The following is a 27512-nucleotide window of genomic DNA, read 5'->3' on the forward strand; positions in this document are numbered from 1 at the left end:
CTGGCTCCTAGATAAGATATGAGATTCCAATGTTGCAATGCGAAAAAATCGATAAATTCCTGTGAGTCAGTGTCCTTGAACTTGTTGAGGAAAAAAGTCAAATCAACAAGCCAGACATAGACGTTCAATTCACGTGTACAAGTTTCACATAAAGCTGAGGCAAAAAGTTTGATTTAACATTTATTAGCAAGTGTTGGTTAGGTTTCGGTAATGACATCTAGTCAAAGTGCTCTGGCTTTTGAGTTTAAAACCGTCGAATGGGCGTTTCTCCAAAACTATTTGATTGCAGTAGGTTGCTTAGTATCGTGGTGGATTCATTATTGACAATTTCTTGCTAAGGACTGTTGTAGTATGTAGTTTTTTTTTTCAATGTAGTAGTTTCGGACATAGCTGTAAATTTTGCATTCTGTATCGATGTAAATTGGTAACATTTTATTGCGTGATGCTTCTTGCGTCTTCCCCGTCTTTCTAGACTGTTTGAGGAATTTACTCATGCAGGGCTGGTACCCGATTCCTCATACCCAATCTCCTGTTGATAGGTTGTTGGCTATATCGAGGAAAGGGAATTTGTACAAATTCAGTCTGCCTACAAAGCTGAGTGCTGAGCAAGGCAAAATGCTATGCAATTGACCCGATTCTTTTCGCGGCTGCGTCGGAGATTTTCCCTGCCAGAGACTAGGTGTTGTCCTCATCATCATTTCATCCTCATCGACACGCAAGTTCCCGACGTGGTGTCACCTAAGACGACTTGTACCAGGCGACAGGAGGTCGCTGACACACGCAAATTTCATTTGTCCAAATTCAACCTACAGAGATGCCACGTGACAGGACTTGGGAGATGATGTAATAAGCCATTTGTAGCCTGTGGAGACTTCTAAGGTATTGGAACTTGCAGCCTTAATATTTTGACTATGCGAATCTTTTCGTTCCAACTGAGTTCTAAAATGTACCTGGGATTTGTCGTGATGATCATCCACAAATAGTGTTCTTTCTACACAGTGCATAGTCACGGGTAAGACCGAGACAGAAAATTTAGACCCTAGTTCGCTGATTTTTCCTTATTAATTGTGACTCTACTGGATCTTCGAGCATGTCAGTTGCACTGACCATATCTTGATCAGTACTGAAAATTAGACAAAGGCCTTCTGCGTGCTTATTTTTCATACGGATACGACGCACAACCCACCCTCAGAGACTTGCTACCGCTAGTACTTGGAGCCTAGTTCCAAATTTCACTGCGGTTCTCCTGCATACCTGCACTAAGAAAGAAACTGAAGAGAAATGACTTCGCTACAGCCTAGAGGATTGTCTCCAGAATGAATTTTCATTCTGCAGAAGAGTGTGCATGTGTGAAACTTCTTGGCAGAGTAAAACTGTGTGCCGGAACGATCCAAAATATAGCTTTTATTTTTCACAACTTTCAAGTCAATGCATTCGCCGCTTCAGAGTGAAAAATCATACAGGAATATAAAGTCTACTTGTAAACGCTTTTCTTTTGATACGGCTTTCATTCTTGAGCCGTTCTCATTTAACTTTCCGCAATAATACACATTTTCCCAACCCATATTTCTTTTACCTTTTCTCTAATTTTGTATGAGACATGGCGCGCGATTTATCGATCTCGCGTGTGGCAAAAATTGCTTTTGGTCGGTAGGAGGCGTCTTTAGTGGGGACAGGTGGAAGATGCGTCGATGTACGGCCGCACATGCGAGGCTGGAGCTCTCTAGCGACAGCGCTCTTGGAGCTGTAACAAGTGATTGTTCTTTAGTTTGCATGCCGCGTGAGTCCGGTGTTCTCAGCAAGGACGCTCAGCCGTGTTTCCAGGATTGGCCTAATGCAGGAGACAGCAGCGCAACACGCAGTGTAGTTTAGTTACCGTTATTAAATTCCATGCTTCATCAATGAATTTTACAAGTTTTAATTGGTCAAAGAATTCATTTAAATAGCTTAACGCTTTTAATTGTGATTTCAATAATTGCTTTTAGTTGGAGTAGATTTTAATTAAATTCATTCTGATCAACATCATTATTTCCTATCGTCTAGTGCGGATGTGCTGTATTGTAAGAGAAAGGCTAAAGATGTTTCCGCACTCTGGTTTTTTAAACATTTAAATAAATGTCTTTGAAGTATTATGGCTTTTACCAAAACGCCGCGGCTTAGCACTCCACCACCTAACTCCCTACCATTTTCGTCTGTTTTCGGTGTTTTTCAATGTTACTCCTTTGCTTGTGTGTTTATGCGAAGTTCTTATGTATGTATGTGGTATTTTGTGGTACTAAGGTCTGTGTCGTATGGAACACGCCATTAAGCCAACTTGCCTCAACCAGGTGGGAGTAGGTGGATTTTAGTTGGTCGAATATTTTGACCGCAAGAGTACTTTAACAGACGCGTGTTGACCAGAATTTTTTTGTGTCTCAGAACTCGTCGCATGATAGTATTCCAAAGCCAATGTGGGAACTTGCCGTAAGGGGGAACATGCATACCTTTTTTTTTTTTTGTTCTGTAGCCTGGATTTTAGATGACGTGGAGAGGGAGGGCTCAGGATGGAGTTTCTGTAAATATGGGGCTCAAAATTTTAGCTATCGCTTTATTTACCATGAAAAGATTGATTTAATAAAATAGAAAACACTAATATTAACAAAAGATTCCTTGAGTCTTGAATAAACTTGGACCGGCCTTGAGCAACACAAAATACCTTCTTGAAATAACAACAACAATAATTAATACAAAACAGCTCAGTCTGTCCCCACACAGGCAACCAAAATATCGAAGTACCACTTTACAATATAGGGCCTTTGGCCTTCAATAGTTAAGACAATAGTAACTTACTATACCAAAATATATTCACTAACCTGTAATAGAAAACAGAGTAAAATCGTTGCTAGGTACTTCTTGCCTGGCTGCTGCTAGCTGTGCCCAGTCACCAAGGCACGAAATATCAGTATACTACAAACATATTCAAGCCTACATCTAAGTGATCAGTACAGTAGCTACACATATGAATAACTCATTCATATAAGAAACTATCACAATACACATTACACATGAATGTACCACAGGTTCAATAACAAGATGTATTATGAACCAACATGGAAACCACAGAGTAAAGAACAGATCCAGAATTGTAACAAGATTTTAAATTACATTCAACTTGTGCATGATTGCACACACTGTACATACTGATATGAACCGGCTTCTTTTATGACACAGCATTTACTTTAGCACATCCTGCATTCAGTACACAATATTTATTTAGCATAACCCTTCGTGGAATAGCGATAAGCCACAACTCAATGCTCACAACTTCCGTCACAAGTGAGCTCCAACTGACTTCACTTAATGCGCCCTTGCCTGTAATACTGTGAGTCAACTCGGCCACAAGAGCACCAGGATACCAACATTAATTCAAAGGCACTCACACTGTGCTCCTTGCAATAATCAACTTGTCCAGAAGAGCACAAAGATACCAACATTAATTCAAAAGCACCCGCACTGTGCTCCTTGCAATATTCTGAAGCTGTTTCTTGAGCTGAGGAAACAGCGCTTGCTCCAACACCTTGTTGTCTACACGCCAGAGCCAACTGTGCTAACTGTAACCGTCTGGTGAGGCTCTTGGATTTGGCTTCCTGCAGAACTGCTTTCCTCGGTGTCTCTCCAACATCTCCTCAACACTCACTGCCAGTCTGGAACCGCGCGACCGCTACAGTCGCAGGTTCGAATCCTGCCTCGGGCATGGATGTGTGTGTGATGCCCTTAGGTTAGTTAGGTTTAAGTAGTTCTAAGTTCTAGGGGACTGATGACCTCAGAAGTTAAGTCCCATAGTGCTCAGAGCCATTTAAACCAAACCACTCACTGCCGACTTCTACGCACGGGCTAAGCCCCTGGCTTCAGCCGACATCACAGTCCTCCAGTCCCCACGCTGACTGTCAACAGTGCACTGTAGGCCCTGAAGACAGGCTTGGCGACAGCTTCCAGGAGGTATGTTTGTTCTACCTATATCTGTGAATCGCCATCTTGGCGCCTTACCAGCAAGGCCACAGAGGCGGTGTGGCAGTGGCGTGTCTCGCTGCAGTACCAGTACTACATAGCCAAGAACAAGATCACTGGAGCTGGGGAACATAGCCATGTCAGTCGACCATGAACAGTGAATTATAGTTCCAGTCTAACTGAGTGTAATATTCGGTGGGTTCTAGGAACTATTATTTTCTAAAATTATTAATTCCTACCTCTTTTTATTCCAAGATAATGTGTAGGGAATTTTAATTCCATTCCTGTTGTAAGAAGACAGTTTTACTCCAACTTTTAACACGTTGTGTCAGAATGTGCAATTTTTGTCTTGACCTAACGACGATAGAGCTTGCAACTGGGCTGTCACCATAGACATCTTACAGACACCGAGATATGACATGGCAGCACAAGATGGCAATTCCAAGATACTGCAGCAAAACCTTGAGGCGTTCACTAGACACCACAACCCAGGCAGGTGGCTCTCGCAATATGATGGTGCCCTCAATTGCAACATCGTCAGTATTTAGGTGCCAATCTTATATGGTAGTCTTATCCAAAAACTATCACGTAACCTGTTAAATAATCCAATACGCATATCCAACCACATAGGTTGTGACGATGTTTTCACTGAAAGCCCGAGTCTCATGCAGATAAAGGCAGGGGAGAGCCCCCTGCTGACAGGGAAGCAGTGGCGAAGAGCGATGGTGGCTAGCCTGTCATAAAGCTTCCTTGCATGAAGTGAGAGAATCCATTGAAACAACGATAGAGATCTGAATGACAGGAGAGAACATGGCACTATGAGCACGGGACCAGCTTTTATTCCTAGAGGAGGCCAGCTCGAATGTTTGTTCAAAATTCAGTAAGGAATTCTGTGACTGGCTCATAGAAATTCTTTTGTTAGCTATGTAGGATTCCCGCATGTGTGTATGTATATGCGTTACCAGTAACTATAACAAGAAATCTGTTACACACCAAGGGACAGATATATGTCACTGGTTAACCATGGCAAATCTGTAAGAGTAAGTATAATGTTTGAATATCTATTAAGTTATCGTTTATTGGAACTCACAAGATCGGCTTCAATTAGCCACTCAGAGTCCAACCGCGGCAGAACCAGTCGGGTTTTATTGAGAAGGGAAAGTGGAGACACTTCTCCTTAGAGTCCCATAAAGAACACTTGCTCAAGGGAACACAAAACTCAGATGTCTTGGCTGAAATTAGAATTCTCAGCCACTTCTACAGCCATCTCCTGCTCTCGTACATGATTGGAGTGATAAGATGAGGCACTTATACTGCATGAGGTCTTCGTTTTGCAGATCTATTTTTCACAATCATCTAGCGGCGCTCGACGTATGCTTAGGCGAGATTTTGTTTGTTCATGCTTTTCCGGGACCTTCCTTTAACTCATTAATTTTTTCCATAGTCGCTGGTTGTATTTTCCACTCAGTTTTTTTACCATTTATATCATATATTCAGCCAACTGTGCAAAATTTTAGCCAACACTATCATCATCATCATCGTCATCAGTTTTCCGCTGTATTAGCTGGTTCTTTGCGTCTGTATTTCATGAGATCAAATGCTTCCTTCTTATTGCCAGTGCATGTGCTGCTGTCCACGACATCATTCATGATCTGAAATCTCTTCCTCCCTTGCCACCTCTTTCCTTCCATGTATCTTTATACCATTGTTTTCATAAGCCTTTCCTTCATTCTTAATATATTATCTAGTTTCGTTTCCTCCTTGTGTTTGCTCTCCAAAAAATGTTCAGATGTGTGTGAAATCTTATGGGACTTAACTGCTAAGGTCATCAGTCCCTAAGCTTACACACTACTTAACCTAAATTACCCTAAGGACAAACACACACACCCATGCCCGAGGGAGGACTCGAACCTCCACCGGGACCAGCCGCACAGTCCATGACTGCGGCGCCCAAGACCGCTCGGCTAATCCCGCGTGGCGTTTGCTCTCCCACTCTCCCAATATTCTCAGTACCTCTTCATTTTTCACTCCATCAAGGATCAAAAACCAAGGTTTTAGTACAGGTTTTCAATCCCCTGTTCGTTTAATAATTGATAGTATTCTTGATTCAGTGCATAAAACATTTTTAGTGTCTTTTAGCAATAAATCATATCGTTAAGTAACCCTCAGTCTCTTTTTGTAGTTTGACGGATCCCTTATGATAATGTCTGTGTAAGGTGCTATACCCACACTTCCATGTGTAACTGGGCCACCCCTGTTAATTTCACTAGGTAAGCATTCGTCCATTAGGCGCTCTTGATTTTCTTTTAATTCTTTAATGTTATGAGGAGTTGTCTTTCACTGTAAGTCACTGGGGACAGTATCTGTATCATACTAGGATATGCTGAATTGGTCACCCACCACCTCACACCATCATCTGCCATGCCAGACCACTTCGTATCATCTAAAGGCGTCGCGACGTCGCCAAACTGACAGAGGGAACATGTTGTGCTTTGGATGTTGGACCATCACAACACGCATTGAGCAGATATACGGTTAACAACCACCACCTCGCTGCGGAGTAGTCGTAAGCGTAATTTTGTTCACCTCAAGGAACGGAAATTTGCATGTACACGCTAGAGCATGACCACGACAACGCAAGAGGACTTCGAAAGCAATGGAAGACAATGCATCCTATTAGTTATCAAGGTATCATTGAATCTGGTGGAGGAGGTATTGTTTTTGTAGAGAATCTTTATAGGAGGTGAAATGAATTCCTGGCACGTCTGTATCGTCTCTCACCGGTGAAAATAGTTGAAATTTTCCGATCATGCTTTATCGTTTGTTCGTCTACGGCCGCCTGTAGTTGATCCGTATCTGCAGGAAGAGAATACCCCACCCCACCGGTCCCGACTTGTACCTGGTTCAAATGGCTCTGAGACCTAACATCTGAGGTCATCAGTCCCCTAGAACGTAGAACTGCATAAACCTAACTAACCTAAGGACATCACACACATCCACGCCCGAGGCAGGATTCGAACCTGCGACCGTAGTGGTCACGCGGTTCCAGACTGAAGCCCCTAGAACCGCTCGGCCACACCGACTGGGCTTGTACCGGGATTATGCAAGCAACACTTCACGGATAGCAAAATGTTTTTGTCGTCCCCTCGGTCGTCTGACCTCAATCTGTGCCATCAAAAAACGTCACACAGCCGCCACACGATAAAACCCGCGCCATTGCACGGCATACATGGCTGAGCAGCTCGGTGGTGGAGCTGCATCGCGTGCATCGCGACACAGGGGCCATCGAGCGAACCTCTGGGAACAGCTGGCTGTTCGAGGAGTCTGGTGTTGAACGGCGAGCGAGTATCTACCAGGGCCAGACCTCAGTAATGAAAGCGGCTATTGGATTTAACGGCACGCCGTGGCTGCCGTTGTGGACGGCAACAACAAGGAAGAGGGTGCTGACCGAAGACTTGCGATACGGCGAGACCGGGCGCAGTTTGCTTCAAGCCTATCTGGCTGGCTATGGCCGAAGCAGAATCTGGAGACAGCGGGATTGCCTATGTGAATGTGTTGCTAGACAGGGCTGTTGTCTTGTGTTGGAGGTCTGCAGGTGTTATGAAGCGGTGTGCGCTGCTTTGTGCTGAAAATGTTAAAATGTCTGCGAATTCCTAAGGTACGAAACTGTTGAGGTCATCGGTCCCTAGACTTTCACACTAAACTGACATAAAAATGGCTCTGAGCACTATGGGACTTAACTTCTGAGGTCATCAGAGCCTAAGGACATCACACACATCCATGCCCGAGGCAGAATTCGAACCTGCGACCGTAGGGGTCGCGCGCTTCCAGACTGTAGCGCCTAGAACCGCTCGGCCACCCCGGACGGCTAAACTAACATAAACTAACTTATGCTAAGAACAACACACACACCCTTGCACGAGGGATGACTCGTACCTCCGGAGGAAGGGGCCGCGCAATCCTTGACGTGGCGCCTCAAATGCGTGGCCACTCCGCAACGCTAGTTGCTGTGGGTACTGAGTGCATTCAGCGAGATAAATACACATTAATGGGTTCTGATAACTTTGAATCTCGTTTAATCTGTACCACATTATCCCTGTATATTTCAATAATAATTTGTACAACGTGATCATCCGTACCTATATCTTTCATAGCCTTCCCACAGCTTAAATCTAGGAACTGTATCGTAAGCTTTTGCTAAATCTGCTATAAATTTCTCCATTAGTTCTTGTAAAATTAGTAGGTTATCTGTACATGATCTGTTCTGCGTAAATCCACTCTGGTCTTCCCCAATATGGTGGCCAACATTTTGTCTAATTTTTTCAAACATTATCTTGCCAAATAAGAGGATCATTGTACAGTTGACACTAATGTCTCTATAGCAGTTTGTGTCTTTTCTATTCCCTTTCTTGAAAATAGAAACCATATATGACTTTTTCCATTCTGAGGAAATTTCAATTCTCTTACAACAGTTGTTCATCAGGCAGATTATTCGTTTCTTCAGATATCTTCCTCCAGCCTTCAATAATTCAACAGGAATGTTTCCTGGACCAGGTGATCGGCCATTCTTCATTTTAATTAACCCACAAGTCACTTCCTCTATTGTAATGTTTATGTTTCGATTGGTTACTTCCATCTCCTCTCCATTCCCTTGCGTGTAATATAGCCTATCTTCAGTTAAAAGGTCTGCATAAATCTTTTTCCATTCCTTTAAGGGAATTAGGTTGTCTAGTGGTTTGTTTACTTGTGTTTTCTTCATACTGGTAATTGTACTCCACACGTCTGTTCTTTCTGATCTACCTATTAGACTCTCAATTCCAATACATTCCTTTTCCAACATCTTGTTCTTTTCTAATTTAATTTTGTTTCTTAATTCGTAATTTGTTGTCTGGTAGTTTTGCCTGCCCTGTAGTGATTTAGTTGATAATCATTTTTTGTGCAGATTTTTCTTTTCCCTAATCATCATCTTCAGGTCATCAGAGATCCATGGAGGATCCCGTTTACCTAGACTCTTACTCTCAGTCCCTAGTCTCCATAGAAAATTTTGTAAGTAGCTTTTTTGATATTTTCATATTCTACTTCAACATTGTCATCTTCTGAAATCGCTTTTAGTTCATTTTCTAATCTACGTTGAAATAAATTCTTGATGCTGAACTGCTTCAGGAGAAAGAGCCTATATCTTGCCTGCTCTAATTTCTCATGAATGCTGTGGTCAGCCCCTTGTCCATTTGTTGATGGTTTTCTCCCAGATGAGTTTGTCAACTTTGCTAAAACTAAGTAGTGATCAGACCCATAACTGGCTCCCCGCATAACTCTAGAGTCTTGAACCAACATTTTTGGCTACTGCTTGGTAATGATGTAATCAATTATTGATTTCTGCTGTGATGGTGGTCTCTCCCATGTATAGCTGTGGATATCTTTATGTCAATAGTGTATGTTCAGAATTTTCAAGTCATATTGGTTACAGAATTCTACAAAATTTTCTCCAGAACTATTAATGGCATTTTCTCCATATCCTCCTACTACTGCATCATTACTTGTGAGCCAACCCTCGCATTAAAATCTCCTGCTATTATTACTTCTTGGGGCTTTTTGACATGGTTGAGTAGATGGTCTAATTTCTTGTAAAAATGGTCTTTGCTTTGCTCTGTCGCATCGTCGTTTGGGGCATACATCCCTATTATAACTGTAATGTGATGGTAATAGTGTCAATTCTTTCGAATATAAATATATAGTCCTTGATGTAAGCGCTCAGAGCTTTGTTAGTCAGAATGAAAACGCCTGCTTTTGCTCGTTTATGTTTATCAATTCCAGACCAAAAATGGATGAAATTTCCAAATTTCTCATTTCCTTCCCCCTTCTTTTTTGTTTCTGACAGAATAATTATGTCAACCTTCAGTCGACTAATTTCATTCTCGATTTCGGTATGTTTATTTGTCAGACTTTGAACGTTCCATGCACCAACTCTCATTGTCCTTTTCCTTGCCAATAATTGTCGTAAAGAGTTTCTATCCGATTTCTGAGGCTCCGCTTTAGATTCTAGAGCTTGTGGAAGTTTGTTGTGGATAATGGGGTGCTGGCCCATTGACACAATCCCCAACTTGGAGGATCAGCATTTGATATCAGGGCTTACTCTCCTAGGAAGGTTGGCTTCACCACGCCTGTAGACACCCCTCCTTCCGTAGGTGCGACACATTTCGTCTGGCTCCTCCGTTGAGGCCTGTCCGGCTTGAGTGACCCTGCCAGTAGCTACACTACCGCCGGCATAGCACTCAACGTCGCTGGAGCACGTAGACCCTCCCGCCCGGTACTAAAGGTACCTTTGATAAGGCCTTCAGCTGTTCTTCATAACTGTCAGTTCTCGAGTCCCTAAGTTTTTAAGATGCCACTTGATTTGATGTCCTTTGATTTTTCGATATGTTCTGTGTCACCAACTCGCTCGTTATTCAACTGCCACGCTCCAAGTGACGCTTATTTGGATTGTATTTTTGTTATAAAAATTCTCTTAAGGATTTGAAGTAGAATTTGATCCTTGCGTAATGGTTTCTGGCGTAATTTGTCATACGTATGTATTTTAAATTAATTGTTTATTACGAAGCAGCATTGATACTTACGTGTTTTCACTGTAGTGGGATTTCTACTGTTACGTGAGCAGTTTGGTTTTAAGCAAATTCCTCTTGTTGAGTAGCTTCAAAGCTGATTTGTTTCTCACACTGTAACAGTTTTGGTCTGGAAAAAGTAACTGTCTTTTAAACTTTTAAATTCAGAATTTTTCATGAGAAAATATTCAGAACTTATTTCAATAAAATAAAAACTCCAGAATGAGATTTTCACTCTGCAGCAGAGTGTGCGCTGATATGAAACTTCCTGGCAGATTAAAACTGCGCGCCGGACCGATACTCGAACTAGGGACCATTGCCTTTCGCGGGCAAGTGCTGTACCATCTGAGCTACCCAAGCTTCAACTCCACCAGTACCTCGTCTCCTACCTGCCAAACTTCACACAAGCTCTTCTGCGAACCTTGCAGAACTAGCACTCCTGGAAGAAAGGATATTGCGGAGACATGGCTTAGCCATTCTGGAAACATCCGTAGTGGCCGTGCGGTTCTAGGCGCTACAGTCTGGAGCCGAGCGACCGCTACGGTCGCAGGTTCGAATCCTGCCTCGGGCATGGATGTGTGTGAAGTCCTTAGGTTAGTTAGGTTTAAGTAGTTCTAAGTTCTAGGCGACTGATGACCTCAGAAGTTAAGTCGCATAGTGCTCAGAGCCATTTGAACCACTTAACTTGATTAGAAATCCATGTCCACATGAGGGACGTTATACGTTTAGTACTTTCGCAGAACACAATGATAACTGTTCATTATTATGTTCAAAATGTTCAAATGTATGTGAATTCCTGAGGGACCGAACTGCTTAGGTCATCTGTCCCTAGACTTACACACTACTTAAACTAACTTAATCCAACTTATTCTTAGAACATCACACACACCCATGCGCGAGGAAGGACTCGAACCTCCGGCGGGAGGGGCCGTCGTTATTATGATTTGCAATGATAGAGAAATACCGTTGTAAATTTGACTATAAATTTTGGTACACAGTTCTAACTAAAGACTCTAGTTCGTTGCTGTATCTGTTCTACGACGGTGCTGCTATCAGAGTGGAATAAGAAAGGGTGGACTAACAAAAAGTGGGCTAGCGACTCTGCGCTCTGACGTAAGTAGGCTTACAACAGCGACAGCGTATAGCACCTCTTGAGTGTGTGTCTTCGCTCAAGTCTCTTATTCGTGTGTGCGACTGGCAATGACTGTCCTTATCTTATGGTTTCCTCGTGAGGTTCCGTCTTTAACATGGGACCTCACTCTTCGGACAACAGAATTACAAATGCCACCGACAATACTTTCAACACTCATACCAGGTAACAGGGAAACCATCTACCTAGCAAACCATTCAAAGGAAACCCATTGAATTTTATGCGAAACAATTGTTTGAACGCCATTATCTTACAAAATCAATACAACAGAACCCCGAAATCCACTTCGTATCAGATCAAAGATGATCTTCTAAATTTGCAGACTACACAAACAGAAGAATTACACGGGGATCATATTTCACAGAAATTGTAGCCCTAATGATTTATTTACAAATCTTATTTTACTCCAGCCTCCAGTTTTTTCCATTTGAGCTAATCATTACAGATATATATATAACCTTTGACAGTAACATCCTCCAAAATATATTCTGCATAATCTAGTCTGTCTGTTTTTACGAACTGTCCCCATGACTCACCCTTCCAGTTAAGTATCTGTGGTTGTTGCACCAGATTTTCCACTTACACATCCGTCTTCTGCTTTTAACTTTCCATAGAAGTCTCTCCTCCTTTCTGCTTTCTGATACATTTTGCTTTCATATTTTGCACCACATTTAATATATTTCCAGTTTTCCCATGGTCCACGTATCACTTTCAAACAATGACATGTTCCAATCACGGAGTTTTAGAAACGTCAGCATCAACTCCAGATCAATAGTTCCTGCCTGTAGACCTCACTTCACCGTCTTAAGGTTTTCTTCGATCACACTAATCTCCTGATGTTGCTTCGACCGTCTCCTATAACCTTCCATTCTTAGCATCAGAGATCTTTCACTTTTCCTCTAGTATTAGTAAATTTCGCCGTTCGGTTATTCATGTGTCATTCTAATTCTGAGCTAAACAGCTTGTCTATTTAATTAAATACTTATTTCAGATCATCTTTATTTCCTCATAAACCAGCCATTTTTTAGCGTCCAGCGTTGCTCATATAAAAGTAGTTAATTATACTGTATATTGTATTCACAGATTTTTTGAATGTTACGCGAAGAAATTTTCAAAGATTTCGAAATAATGTAGTTCAGAAGTAAGGCGTGAGCTGTTGAGTGGTATGGGAGATCTGATGACAGATGCTAGTACAGTCACAAGTGTTTTGGAGGTTGTCGTTCAAGGCACATTGCTGAACTTGGAGCCCCGCAGCAAACGTCCCGTACGTGTTCGCATGTACACCCAGTGACGTCGGCAATTGGGATAGCATTTACCACGGGGACATCGAGAATCCAAAAAATGGCTCTAAGCACTATGGGACTTAACATCTGAGGTCATCAGTCCCTTAGACTTAGATTTACTTAAACCTAACTAACCTAAGGACATCACACACATCCATACCCGAGGCAGGATTCGAACCTGCGACCGTAGCAGTGGCGTTCTGTTCCGGACTGAAGTGCTTGGAACTGGTCGGCCACAGCGACTAAGCATCAATGCACATGCGTCGCCCAGTCGGATGAGTCACTTTTTTGTGACACCACGTCGACGGTCGTTTCCGGATAGGATGAATAGCAATTTGCGGCTGCTAACTCCAAATATAGATAAATGTAAATTAATGCAGATGAATAGGAAAAAGAATCTCGTAATGTTTGAATACTCCGTTAGTAGTGTAGCACTTGACACAGTCACGTCGATTAAATATCTGGGCGTAACATTGCAGAGCGATATGAAGTGCGACAAGTATGTAATGGCAGTTGTGGGGAAGGCGGATGGTCGTCTTCGGTTCATTGGTAGAATTTTGAGAAGATGTGGTTCATCTGTAAAGGAGACCACTTATAGAACGCAGGTGCGACCTATTGTTGAGTACTGCTCGACGCTTGAGATCCCTATTAGGTCAGATTGAGGGAGGACATAGAAGCAATTCAGAGGCGGGCTGCTAGATTTGTTACTGGTAGGTTTGATCGTCACGCGAGTGTTACGGAAATGCTTCAGGAACTCGGGTGGGAGTCTCTGGAGGAAAGGAGGCGTTCTTTCCGTGAATCGCTGCTGAGGAAATTTAGAGAACCAGCATTTGAGGCTGACTGCATTACAATTTTACTGCCGCCAACTTATATTTCGCGGAAAGACCACAAAGATAAGATAAGAGAGATTAGGGCTCGTACAGAGGCATATAGGCAGTCATTTTTCCCTCGTTCTGTTTGGGAGTAGAGCAGGGAGAGAAGATGCTAGTTGTGGTACGAGGTACCCTCCGCCACGCACCGTATGGTGAATTTCGGAGTATGTATGTGGATGTAGATGTATATACTCTATCCAGGCGAACGGCTGCTCGAAACATGCGTAGCACCACGGACACGGGTCGGTGAAGGCAGTATTGTGATGTGGGCTACGTTCACCTGAGCATCTGTGGGACTTTCGATGGTAATCGATAGCGCAATGACAGCTGCGGACTACGAGAACATTTCTGCGGTCGACACGCAACCCTTCATACTTGATTGCCGACGGCGATGGCATCTTTCAGCAGGACACCGTGTTTGACGCCACAAGGCCAGAATCCTGCTACAGTCGTTTGAGGAGCATGACAGAGAGCTCATTTTTATGTCTTGGCCACAAAATTCGCCTGATCTGAACACGATGGAACACACGAGTGACGCTATCAGGCGCCAGTTCCGCGTCCAAAGACAACCGGCTCCTAACACACGGGAATTACGTGACCTGTGAGTGAAGACCGGGCACCACGTACCATTCGAAACAGCAGGGACTTGTCGGATCCATGTCACGCATAACCGCTACTGTTTTGCGCTACAAATGTGAAACTACAAACTTACGTAGGTGGTCATAATGTTATTTCTCATCGGTCTGTATTTTGGTTCGACGTTCCGCATCAAGTTCCTTCAGTCCTCTACTATTATATTTTATTACTACATAAAAGCCCCGTCTTATTTGAGATCTACTGAAGAGATTCGTTCCGTGCCCAAGCAACCGTGTTACGCTGTATCGTTTGTAAATTCTATACGCCTAATTCGACTTCAAGTAGTTTTCACAATTGTTCTGTTATTTTTTTCTCGGTTACAACAGTATTATTGTTATGATTTTTGAATTTCATGGCAAATGAAATTCATGCCAGACCAGGAGCTGAACACCTGTTTCTTTCCATTTCGCAAGCACGTTCCTTAACCATTAGGCTTCCAGAGCACACCTCCACGCATGACCCATTCATTAACACTAATGTTTCCTACTATGAGTTGAAAATACTGCAATGAGTTCTCCCATTTTAGAATATTTTATATCCGTGATGCACATTATTAAGTGCGACTATAGTTGCCATGCCGACATGGCAAGAGGGTTACAATATCATGAAAATAGAAGAGAATGTACATGCCGCTGTATTCCGTGAAAGAACATGGCGATACTGATTGTGGAATTGATGGAAACTGCTTGACCTCTGGTTCCCAAGTAACAGGTGCAATTAGGATTACTTGCTAATTTACTGCTGTCTCCACCACGACCAGCATTGGACAACATGTCGTCTAGCCGGGGTCTGTGATTGCTAAAGGAAATAGTTCAAGGAGGCTACAGATGTATTCTGCAAACGATAAGTCTGACAAATCTGGGCCGGTCGTGGTGGCCGAGCGGTTCTAGGCGCTTCAGTCTGGAACCGCGCGACTGCTACGGTTGCAGGTTCGAATCCTGCCTCGGGCATGGATGTGTGTGATTTCCTCAAGTTAGTTAGGTTTAAGTAGTTCTAAGTTCTAGGGGACTGATGACCTCAGATGTTAAGTCCCATAGTGCTCAGAGCCATTTGAACCATTTGACAAATCTGGAAAAACCTTGCACATATTCTTTCCAGAAAAAAATGCGAGATAGCTTGCTACGCGTCAATTACGACTTACACGCATTACAACATACCCATACACAGTTGATCAACTTAGTCTGAATGTCTTGCTGCAGGGCAAGATAAAAGAAGCAAGTAATTACAACATAAAAGAGCGTTTGGATAAATCGTCCAACCCCTGATCAGAAAGGGAGGACGTGGGAGATTGGTTAATGTGGTGCCCGCCATTTAAGATGTATAGCCTTGTATTTCTACAAATTCGCTTCCTAAATAACGACGGATGCGTTACAGTGAATGCGAAACAGCACTAAACCGAGTAATTTGATCCACGGCTGCTTCTAAGATCAGTAAGAATGAACAAGGAAGTACAAACGGCGACAGCACTGGCGCTATTGAAGATGACGAACCGATTTCAAAGAATAAACTTAAGCTACTGAGAACGAGAGATCCTCTCGCGTCAGTTTTGCTTCAATGTACTTCGGTATGGGTCCGCTGCCAAAAGGAGGCGCCGCTAGCCAACCTAAATAGCTTGAAAGTTAGGGTTTCTTCCACCAGGAAGTTTGGAGTTCCTGGAGTACCTGAAGAGGCGGCAATTCTACGAAAGGACGAGGAGAACTAGCGTCCCTGCGCCGCGAGGAAACAGGGGCAAGAAATTGAAAGAAGCGGCTCGAGAATTATTATGAATAATTAAACCAAAGCTCGAAAAATTCATCCGCCCCTACGAGACAATTGTCCTCTGATTAGGCAAATCTACGGCGATTTCTAAATGCTGAGGGTAATTAGTTTGATTCTATTTAATTAAGGACTGATTTCATGGATTCGGAATACTATTTCGAGTGACCCGTAACATATGTCAACCGATTCGTGAATTTGCTTACAATCTGAACTTAACATCGGTAATGCAGATTATATTTTATTGGGAAAGCTGGACAATTCGACTGTCGTTCCCACTCCTCGCATTGTGGTGGCCTTAAGAAGTGTATCTGTTCTTGTCTTGTAAAAGAACTAAAAATCATACACAAACACCTTCCAGACAGAGTCGTCTGAATTTCTTTTGAGTCGTCAGTCTTCTGACTGCTTTCTTGTGGCCCGCCACGAATTCCTTTCCTGTGCCAACCTCTCATTCTCTTCATGGCAGAGTAACACTTGCAAACTACTTCCTCAATTATACGCTGGATGTATCCCACTCTCTGTCTTCCTCTACACTTTTCACCCTCTGCAATTGCCTTTAGTACCATGGAAGTTATTCCCTGATGCCTTAACAGATGTCCTGTCATCCTGTTCCTTCATCTTCTCAGTGTCTTCCCTATACTCATTTCCTCCTCGATTCTGTGGAGAACCCACTCATGCCTTACCTTATCACTCCACTTAATCCTCAAATTCTTCTGTAGCATTAAATCTCTTATGCTTGTATCCTCTTTTGTTCCGCTTTTCCCGCAGTTCATGTCTCACTGCCATACAGTGCTGTGCTCCAAACGTACGTTCTCTGAAATTTCTTCCTCAACGCTATGTTTGATGCTAGCAGACTTCTCATGGCCAGTAATGCCTCTTTGCCAGTGCTAGTCTGTTTTTTATGTCCTCCTTGTTCCATCCGTCATGCGCTGCTTTGATGCCTCAGTAGCAGAATTCCTTAACTTCATCTACTTCATGATCACCAGTTATGATGTTAAGTTTTTCGCTGTTCTCATTTCTACTACTTCTCATTACTTTCGTGTTTCTTCGGTTTACTCATCTTCATCTTCTCTTCAGGTATTAGGCAGGAATTACCTGTTACGGCACCCATCTCTGTCGCTGTCTTCTTCTGTCTCTTCTCCCATGGCACTTATAATTTCTTGCCTAAGGGAAGTCTCTCACTCTCCATTCTTTGTAGATGTTCATTCCATTTTCTTCTGTAATCTCGAATTTTATCTTTGAGGCTAAAGATTTGCAGGTCTTCTCTAATATCTTGATTTCTTAGTCTGTCTTCTCTTGTGCAACCTTTAACACCTCTAAGGAATTTCATTTCTTGTGCCTGAATCCGGCTTCTTGCTTCTTTGTAATCACCCATGTCTCACTTTCATAGATCAAAAGAGTTTTGTAAAATTTAATTTGAGTGCCTTTCCTGGTTTTGTTTTTTAGATTCCTGTTGATTGTTCCATATATCCGACTGAATTTACTGAGTTTAATTTCAATATCTATGCAGTTGTCATATGTCATTTCACATCCGAGATAACGGAAATGGTTTACTTGCTATAAAATCTTCTGATCTATCACTATTTCGGTCCTGATTGCTTCTATCCCCATGAAGGCCATTGTCTTAGTATTTTCTTTTGAAATTTCCATGCTAAATTTTGCACTTATTTGTTATAGCAAGTAGATTCCTTTCTGAAAGTCATCTTCCTTATCTGCTAGGATCAGTGCATCATCGGCATATAGTAAATTATTTAAAAGAATGTTCCTATCTTGGTAGATGCCTTTCTGAAATTCTGATTTCCAAATATGTATTATTTTATTAACGTAGATGGTGAACAAAGTTGGAGAGATGCAGCGGCCTTGTCGTACCCCTTTGTTAGTTGGTACCTCATTAGTTGTTTTACCATTGAGATCTAGAGAGATACTTTACTCTCAATCCATATTCTCCACTCATTAGACTGTTCATTCCATTCAACAGATCATGTATGTCTTCTTCACTGTCATTCAGGATAGCAATATTATCAGCGAATCCTATCATTGACACACTTTCACCTTGAATTTTAATTCCAATCCTGAAACCTTTCTTTTATTTCCATCATTGCTTCTCAGATGTGCAGACTGAACAGCAGGGACAAAAGACTACATCCCTGTCTTAAACCCTTTTTAATCAGAGCACTTCGATATCTTATTGTTCCCTCTTGGTTCTTGTACATATTGTATGTGACTCGTCTTTCGCTATAGCTTACACCTGTTTTTCTCAGAAGTTCGAACATCTTGCACCATTTTACACTGTCGATCGCTTTTTCCCGGTCGACAAATCTTGTCGGGTCCATAGATGTACAAATCGTAGTACTGCTATACTAACCATTACCAATATTCGATGAAGATGCGGTGGAGACGAGGTTAAATATTAAGTGTGTATGTAACTGCGTTTGGCAGGCTATCACTGTAATCTACAGAAACTTTTGAAGACAAACATCTATGGCGGGAAACTTCGGTGACAGAGGCAGGAACGAACTCTTCCCGAAGAAAATAGTTTTCCACTAAAGTTATTTCCTCAGAAAGCGATGTACGAGACGTTGAGTGGAGGTGGGAGAGAAAGAGGGAGGGAGGGAGAGAGAGACAGAGCGAGAGAGGAAACAAAATAGAAAAACGAACGAGCCGGAATGCGCACGGGTCGCTATTTCAGGTTATTTATCGGCGAGCTGCGGGGCGCTGACATTTTTCCCCTCGCGCACAGTGTTTGGCGCAGACAGGTCTTTCAGGGCGGCTAACGAAGACGCCGCGGGATGGGCCTGGCGCCAGAGGCAGCGGCGGCGTCTACGGCTGTGGCGCGGCGCGGCGCGGCGCGGCGCGGCGTCGTAAACAGCGGCGTCTGCACTTAGCCGGAGTTTGCACAGCGGCGCGGAAATTGATTGAGAGTGTCGGCGACGTTTCTGATTGATACAGCTGTCAGTGGCCGCTTCCCCTCGCTCGCATCCGGCGCAGCGCAGCGCCGCGCCGCAGCCTGACTGCCTGCTTGCGCGGGCGGCAGGCCCGGCGGTGGCCCTCAAAGGAGGCGAACCAGCGCCGTTCTGCCGCCCGACAGGTAGCCAGCCCCGCCCCGACCCACAAAGCCGCGTACTCTGTCGGCGGATTCCACTCGTTAGGTCAGCGCCGTGAGGATTCCTTCGCTCTCGCTACCGTTGGGTACACCTTGTGGACTAACATGGAACCACGAGAAGCAATCAATAAGTAACGCAACTTTTCTTTTCTCGTGGCCAGTTTCAGTTGAATAAATCCGGCATTTGTTGTGGGACATCGTGGAATATTCCCGCTGCAGTCCCTACAGTTTCTTGAAGATCTGACTGGTTGAGGCGCTATACGTAGCCTTCGAAATGGCGTCTGTAGCGGTGGTGCGTTCCCAAAACAGAGCTGTCACTGACTTATAGGCTGAAAACCAGAGCACCGAAGTGTCTACGGAGATCTGGCAGTGAACAAAAGCAAGGTGAGTCGTTGGGAGAGGCGTCTGTCATCATCGCAACAAGCCTGTCTGATCTCACAGGTGTCGCCCGGTCGCGCACAGCTCCTCCAGTGTCGGGACGTGCGGACACTCTCATTCGAAGCGGTCGGTGGATCACTATCGACATCGTGCTGCTCTCTATTGGTAGTGCAGACACACTTGGCAATCAGTCGAGGTACTGAAAGGTGTTTTCCCGCTGGGTTACTCGCTGCCTAAGAGGAGACTCTAAAGAGCTTCCATCTGTTTGCGCAATGAAGGATGCACTCCGCGGGAAATAGTACATGGATGATGGGGAGTGAGCTGATGTAGCAAGACGTTAGCTCTGCCGTCGACCAGCAGAATGCTACCATGCGGGCACACAGGCCGTCCCAGAAACGCGGCATAAGGCCGTCGCATTGAGAGGAGATTATATTGAAAAATAGGGTTTTGTAGCCGGAAGAGTGAGGAATAATGTGGTTTATTGGAATCCTGAATAAAACCGATCTCCTTTCGGAAAAAAATGTGTTTCATTACTTATTGAACTCACCTCGTAGCTGAATAAAGAGGATATGACAGGGCAGCTAAGCTTTTTTTTTTTCAGACTGGCCGAAGCTGAACGAACATTCTGAAATGAACAGTAGATGAGAGTGTTACACGTTGGTAGACTTGTCAAACTTTCGCCTTCAGTCAGCCCTGTATTAAAGTTTTAATACATTTTTCTTATTCCATTTTCAAATTACGGCATTCACTTTTTAAGAGTTGTAGTCTTTTTCTGAAATTACAACCACTACTCCGGAATATTAAGTTTTTTTTTTCTTCTTTGAAACATGGAAACATGTTCCCAGGTACAACACTGTCTTGTATCGAGTGTTTTACTTCAATTTAAAGCGTTGCTATCGAGGAAATCTTGCCAATACTGTATTTAATCATACATCAGTTACATTATTACTGTGCTATACAACAATTATCAGAAAGTGAAACGGAATCAAGGTCTAGATGAGTGAGCAGCGCAGATGGCTGCCATGCAGAGGACTCCCGTTCGATTTCCAATATTGAAACGGATTTTTTTTCCTTGTGGGAGGACAGCTACGGGGTGCACTCAGCCTCGTGATGCCAACTGAGGAGCTACCTGACTGACTAGCGGCGGCTCCACGGTCTGGAAAGTCTGCAAAACGGCCAGCAGAGCGTTGTGCTGACTACAAGACCCTCCTTACTGCATAAGCATGAGCCGCAAGGGCGAGGATCACACGGCGGCTGATAGACATCCTTTGGGCCTTCACGGCTTGGAAGAGGAGCTCGTTTAAATCAAATAAAGCCGAAGTAATATCAAAACCAGATACAAGTTAAACACATTTTGAAATAAAACTGTTGGAAACTAACACAATTTTCCATTTCCAACACAGTTAGAATTGTAGTTCATTTGCAAGTATCACACGTTGCATGGTAAAATATCTTCTTCTGTTTCAGGGTAGAAAATGGTACACCATCGACAAACTGTGGTTTAATAGTCCGAAATTTATATAAATATTTCTAGAAATACATAGCAATTATTCACAATGAAATTACTTAGCTGAAGAATCAACAATATATCCAAATAGCTTTACCATATTATGTACCACTTAATTGTGACAACAGAAACTGGGGAAACTGCCAGAAACTGCTTATGGTGGTCTGTAGTGCGCATTCCTTCTAAAATCTGTCACTAGACTGACGTAATAACTCTTACTCTCACTCTCCTAGCCCCACAAACGGCAGTCGGTATCGTAAAGTGTCCTCCGCCACAGCGTTCTGCACTTGACATCTACTTCTCTTGCTCCAGGTATCCGAAGTCTTTTGACCACCTGGCCCCTCTATTTTATTTTCTGTCTCCCTAAAGGTCTTCTGCCTTCGGGTTTCTCCTCTGAGACTTCTGTCAGTCTAGATCCCCTCTTTTCTATAGACATACCCGGTCCATGTCAGCCTTCCTGTCCTGGCTTCCGCAACAATACGTGTGTTTCATAATATACCTTCCTGAACTCCCTGTTCCTTCTTCTTCGCCATTCTCCTCCCTCATAAAATGGTCCAAATACGTTCCGTAATATTTTATTTCCGGAAACCATTACCTCTTCTCTGTATAAGTGTAGCAATATTGGTCTCATTATAGATTCATATACCCTTATTTTGGTTCCTCTTGATAAAATTTTGGGTGAAACACTAAACAAGAATCCACCAGGAAACATCACGTGTTCGTAGGCACTCCTCTAGGTCAACTCTCCCTCTTACTCACTTGACTGTTAATGAAATCCGTAGTCCTACAAGGTGTTTCACAATTTCTGTTACAGGCTTCTAAGGACTCTACAGGAAACTCACAAGGCAAGTACCATCAGAATAGCCCGAAAATGTGCTTAGATTATAAACCACTCATCCCAAAATACTGATATGAGCTATTCGCATGCGCAATACATCTCACCACGTGATACAATAAATTAAAAGAACAACAGGTCTCAAAGATGATCACATTTCATAAATGTGCGCATTCACTAGCACATGCTGCGGTGTTTACATTCCATTCAAGTAATAATTTAAAACACTGTCACATTGACCCACATTGTACTGATAAAAACATAGGAAACCAAAAATGTTGTCTATATTTTTGAAAATATCTGTGTTCAAAGACAACAAATGAGTTTTTATGGAAGCGAATACTTTCAACAACACACATCACAGAGGCAAAGAAATTTGTTTTAGTTCGTTGAGAATTAACCACTTGCCATTAAGTTTAAATTCCTTTAACGACATACCATGTAATTATTAGGACACAGAATGTTTTTTGGTACAAGCTTTGTGACAGAAGAACGATGTAGAAATTTAACAGATTATCTATGCTACAGAACTACAGCTACAACGAGAAGAAATTGTGTCACAAACAATTTGGCAGCTCACCTTGTTGTATGGAACTGAACACAATATATTATCAATTAAATTCGCCAGCAGCTGTGTAATTGAGATGTTGTTTTATTTTGACTACCAGTTTCAGCATTCCACTCTGCCATCTTCAGGCCCCAAATACATCCCTAAAAAATAAACGATATTGTCGTACAGTGCTATGTATTCCTGGATGTCGTGAATTTAAACTGTATCCCAAGTACTTCATTCGAAGACTTTATTGAGGGATGCATACTGGTCGCGAGACGGAAAATCAACAAGTCTTGAATAGATGCACACGGTTGACAAACGTACTTGAATTATATTAGCAGACAGTACCTTAAATACCAAGATATTGGCATAAAACTCTTTCTTTCAGAACTAACAATTTAATTAGCAAGCATCAAAGCCACTCACAGTGAGATGCACTCACATGCCTTGCTCATACTGTGGCAACAAGCAGTCAGGCCTGCAAGATGAGTGGTCTGCCAAGCGAGTGGTTTCATTCTTATTTATCGAGTAACATGAGCTCTAGTACTCACAATTAAGTATCAAATTATTCTCCTGTTTGAATATTACGCAAACGGATAACTCAGTTCTGACTATTAGTAATTTACACAACTCTGACTGTTCACTACGCACTGGCAATACCACATTTTCTTTCTCACCCAACGTCTTTGATCAAGACGTGGCCATCGTACCGAATATGAATGGCGCACACATTATAAAGTCTGGATATCACGACAACATACTATTCGAAGGGAAAGGCCACCAATCTTTTTCTTTTCACTATCTGTTTTATTCCGATAAATTCTATAACCTAAACGCACCAATACATTTTCTACAACAATTACACATGAGAAACTCCGCCCAGTGGCCATGGCTTTACATTGGTGAGTCTCTATCTTATGATCTCAAAATTATCTAACACTACAGTGCACTTTCTGGATAGGATGGTGGATCTTTTGCTATATCTCACACTTCGACTCTCACACACACCATCAGGAAAATTTCCTCCGGACCGAGCGGTACAAAAAGGAACATGCATAACCCACTGTCTCTGAACCTATCTTGCTACTCTCCCATGCAAACCACACATACTTAAATTACATGAAATACACCACACTGGCAACATGGAATACATCACAAGGAATAGTCACAACGTTATAATCACATCACTTTCAGCTTTCCCACTTCAATAAGTATTCATCTCAGTTTCACACGACACTGCCCCACTTCGTAACTTTCCTTTCCTACTATGAACTCTGGAGGATATATGCACGTCTTCCTCTGCAATGCAAGCCAAGTGGCGTTCCTGGATAGACGGCTGACTCACCTTGCTTCACTCTCAGAGTATTATAGTTTGAATCAAGCGTCACACGGAAACATAACACGCAAAGTAATATTAAGAACATATTCGTCACACACGCGAGTCCTCAACTGACACCATGGACGAGTACTTCTCTTTATCCTTTGTCTCATACACAGATTGAGACTCACACAGTACTCACCACGTGGAAGTGCTCGTCTCTAATTTCAAGTCCTGCACACGCCATTTCTTAAATATTTCCAACTTATAGTACACACGCCAGTAATTCAGCTTAACTTTAGCACTCGGAACTATTTCAACTTATTGCTACACGTGGTTTCATTGTGACTGTTGGTCACTTCCGAAGATTACTACAATCCCCTTAATATTTATTACCTGCCTGACATTTAATTCTCCCCACAAAAGTTCCTGAAATAGAGAAATTATTATTCCAAACTACTCTTAAGTATTCCACATGCATACCATTCTCTCCACTCTTTTGTCTTTACGGAGCACACCTAAGACAGGTCTTACCAACACGAGATCCAGCGCCAGAGTGCTGAAAACATGGCTGTTCTTCAGGTCATCTCACACCTCTGCCGAAGTGGGGGAGTGCCTTGCTACTGTATTGGTCAGCCACATTTCAGGTGCTCAAAGCTCTGGTAAATTTCATCTCTTTGGTTCCACCAAAGGTGACCAAAGAACCGTCTCAAAGATGATCATATATTCACATTCACTATCTGCGGTTAGCAGACGACCATACATTCACTCATTTCACAGATCTCACCAAATTGGATGTAGGGATTTACTTTGTGGGAGTGCACATGTGATCAATTAAATAAATAGGGATTTATTTTGTGGGAGTGCACATGTGATCAATTAAATAAATAAATTGTCCTTCTTTCCTACACTGGTATCCGGCTTCGGTGTATTAATTGAAACTGAGTTATTATTACAAAAAATATGTTGTTCTGACAAGAATAACGAAGAATGTTGTACCTATTTTCAATGTCGGGTGGTACTGTACCCTTTCAACAGTAATAACTGGGATAACTTAAATCAAAGTCCACAAAGCTATCATATACAAGAAGGTAAAAACACTGTATAGAATCAGAAAATCACGAATTTGCGCTGGCTTAATAAGCAGGTGGTACAAACACTTGCAGGCCTCTTACACTCAACGAATCGACGACCGGCGTTTAAGCAAACAGGAAGATTGAGCCGGTATTTTAGAGTTTTAAAAGCCATGAAGGCGGGTAAGGAGCATAAGCAGACGGCGTCGCGCTGGGAAAGACAATAGAAAGGAATATTTTGCAAATCTCACACTGTCCCTAAGTTCAGTCAACAGAGGCAAGGTTCCTCACCATAGTTCTAAGAAGGCACGCTTCTCTCTTAACCAAGGCGCAGCAACCACGGACTTCCGTAGGAGGAAGAGCCTCGGCCGCCCGGTGTCCTCCGGAGCCGCCAGGATGCAACTTATTCTAGGGCACGCGGCCCCAAGCGGAATGCCGAAGAGAAACTGCATGGCCCAAATCACAACACGCCGTGTCTGAAGAGCCCTTTCTGCTGCGCCGCCTGCCTCCGTCCGACTCACTCCCCCATACTGCAACTTTCTTAAGTGAGAACGGCACGCCCTACGCTAGAGGCAAAGATGACATGCGGAAGAGGTACCTATTGACATGGTACGGCTCACTATGGTTATGCGAAGAAGCAAACTATTTCTATGTCATGACTTATTGCCATACATTCCTCTGCTTGAAATAATAAACTCAATGATCGACAAACTCATTAATCAACAGAGCCAAATATCAACTGTACAACAACGAAAACTTGTTCTGGGTGCCAAATTTTTAAAACTTAAACTATATACTGTAGGTAGTTATATACTTATTAACTTAATTAGGTTACTCCTGAACTCATCCCCAGTCTGATTATGTTACCCTTCACTATAGTAAACATCGTCGGAGCACTAATTTCTAATTTCTGCAAGTACTCCAATAAATGGCTTCTTTCCATTTGTATGTACAGTATAAGCCTATATCTTGATTCGTCAGTCGTATGAAGAACTTCCCTTTGTGGCAACTGTTTTTGATATATATTTCAGTTTCATCTTTTGACCTTTATTTCCTGCATTTGCAGTTTTCTTTTGTGTACGCGTAACACATTAACTGCATTTAAAGGAGTAATGTCCTTACTAGAGAATCGCTTAAGTCCTTACAATACATTTTTTTTCTTTTTCTTAAGACTTGTGGAATGATATTATACATGGAAACCAGCCCTAATTTTGCTCTATCTATTTGGGGTATTGTGGAGAACAAATCCTGGATTGCGACAAATCTGTTTCTCCAGCTTCAATATAACTCTTCTGTATAATACTTATATTTGTTGGAAACTGTGTGTTATCAATTTCCACATAGTGTACAAATAAATGATTAAAATCTAGGCAGACAGAACATAATTTGTAATCCTTTCTCGGTCTTGATTAACTGGAAGGGTTACTTGTACACCAGCCAACTTTCATGCATTTTTATTGCCCCTGTAGACAGACTGCAGATCACTGCTAAATACAGCATAGCAACCGTTCTGTAAGCTATCCCATAATTTACACTACATAAAAGTAGTTGACACAGAGTACAGAGGAGCACTTTGTAAATAGTGTTTTTGGACATTTAATACACTCAAACAGTCTTCGACAGGGTCAAACACACAGTCTATTCAGTAGTTGTATAATGTAACCTCCAATCAGGTATTATAAAGTTCTGTAACGAAGACAAATGTGAAAGTTCCTCATAGAAGCGTATCAGAGCATTTTAAAAAATATGATTACCGTTAACTTTTTTCAAATAGCTAAGAAACAAGGGTTTCTGTGCTTTCAGCTACCAAGTTCCAACCAGTTTTCTAGGTCATCCATCTCTGTCTCATACACACATGCACCCTCAAGCTCATCCTTCTCCCCTCCCTCCTTGTCACCATATGCGTCTGATGTCAGAGATGGGTGACCTTGAAAAGTAGGCAGTTGAAAGTGTAGCAGCACCTGTTTCTTACCTGTACGAAGCATTTCAGGCAGTCACTGCCTCTATATAGTTTAGACTCGGAATATTCCCGATGACATCCACAATGTATTTAGTAGGCTATGCTGATCTGCTTATGCAAATGTACCTGATCGGAATATGAACCAGGTTCACTGTTACGATTGCTCTTATCAGCTCGTTCTAAATGCATTCCGTATTAAAATAAATTAGAAATGGCTGTTTGAGTTTGTTGCTGAACTTTGTAAATTTTGTCACTATGCATGACACTGATGGTCAATTTAAAGTGTGCGCAGTCAACGAAATCCATATCTAACGATCCTTTCCAGTGAAAATTTCGTAAGTAGCGTATACATATTACAACTAAATGGTGATGGCTGGTAGTCCCACCAATGCCTACAGGTCGTTTCAACTACAGAATAACAACAAAATCACGTTCTGCACACAAATCAAAACCAGCCACAGCTCAGGGTAAAGCCAAATATAGCAATGGTAAAGCCAAAAAAA

At 42.5% G+C, this 27512-nt stretch overlaps 1 protein-coding gene across 1 annotated transcript in view; it reads right to left on the reverse strand.

Annotated features, from left to right (window-relative positions):
• Positions 1-18972: 18972 nt before the first annotated feature.
• The window catches only part of LOC124622896, a 219416-nt gene continuing 210876 nt past the window's right edge, over positions 18973-27512 (reverse strand). The window contains exon 13 of the mRNA XM_047148686.1: positions 18973-19407. Coding sequence (XP_047004642.1) covers positions 18973-19407 — 435 coding nt within the window. The remainder of the gene's footprint in view (positions 19408-27512) is intronic.

The sequence above is a fragment of the Schistocerca americana genome, chromosome 7, assembly GCF_021461395.2.
Source record: "Schistocerca americana isolate TAMUIC-IGC-003095 chromosome 7, iqSchAmer2.1, whole genome shotgun sequence".
Classification (NCBI taxonomy): Eukaryota; Metazoa; Arthropoda; class Insecta; order Orthoptera; family Acrididae; genus Schistocerca; species Schistocerca americana.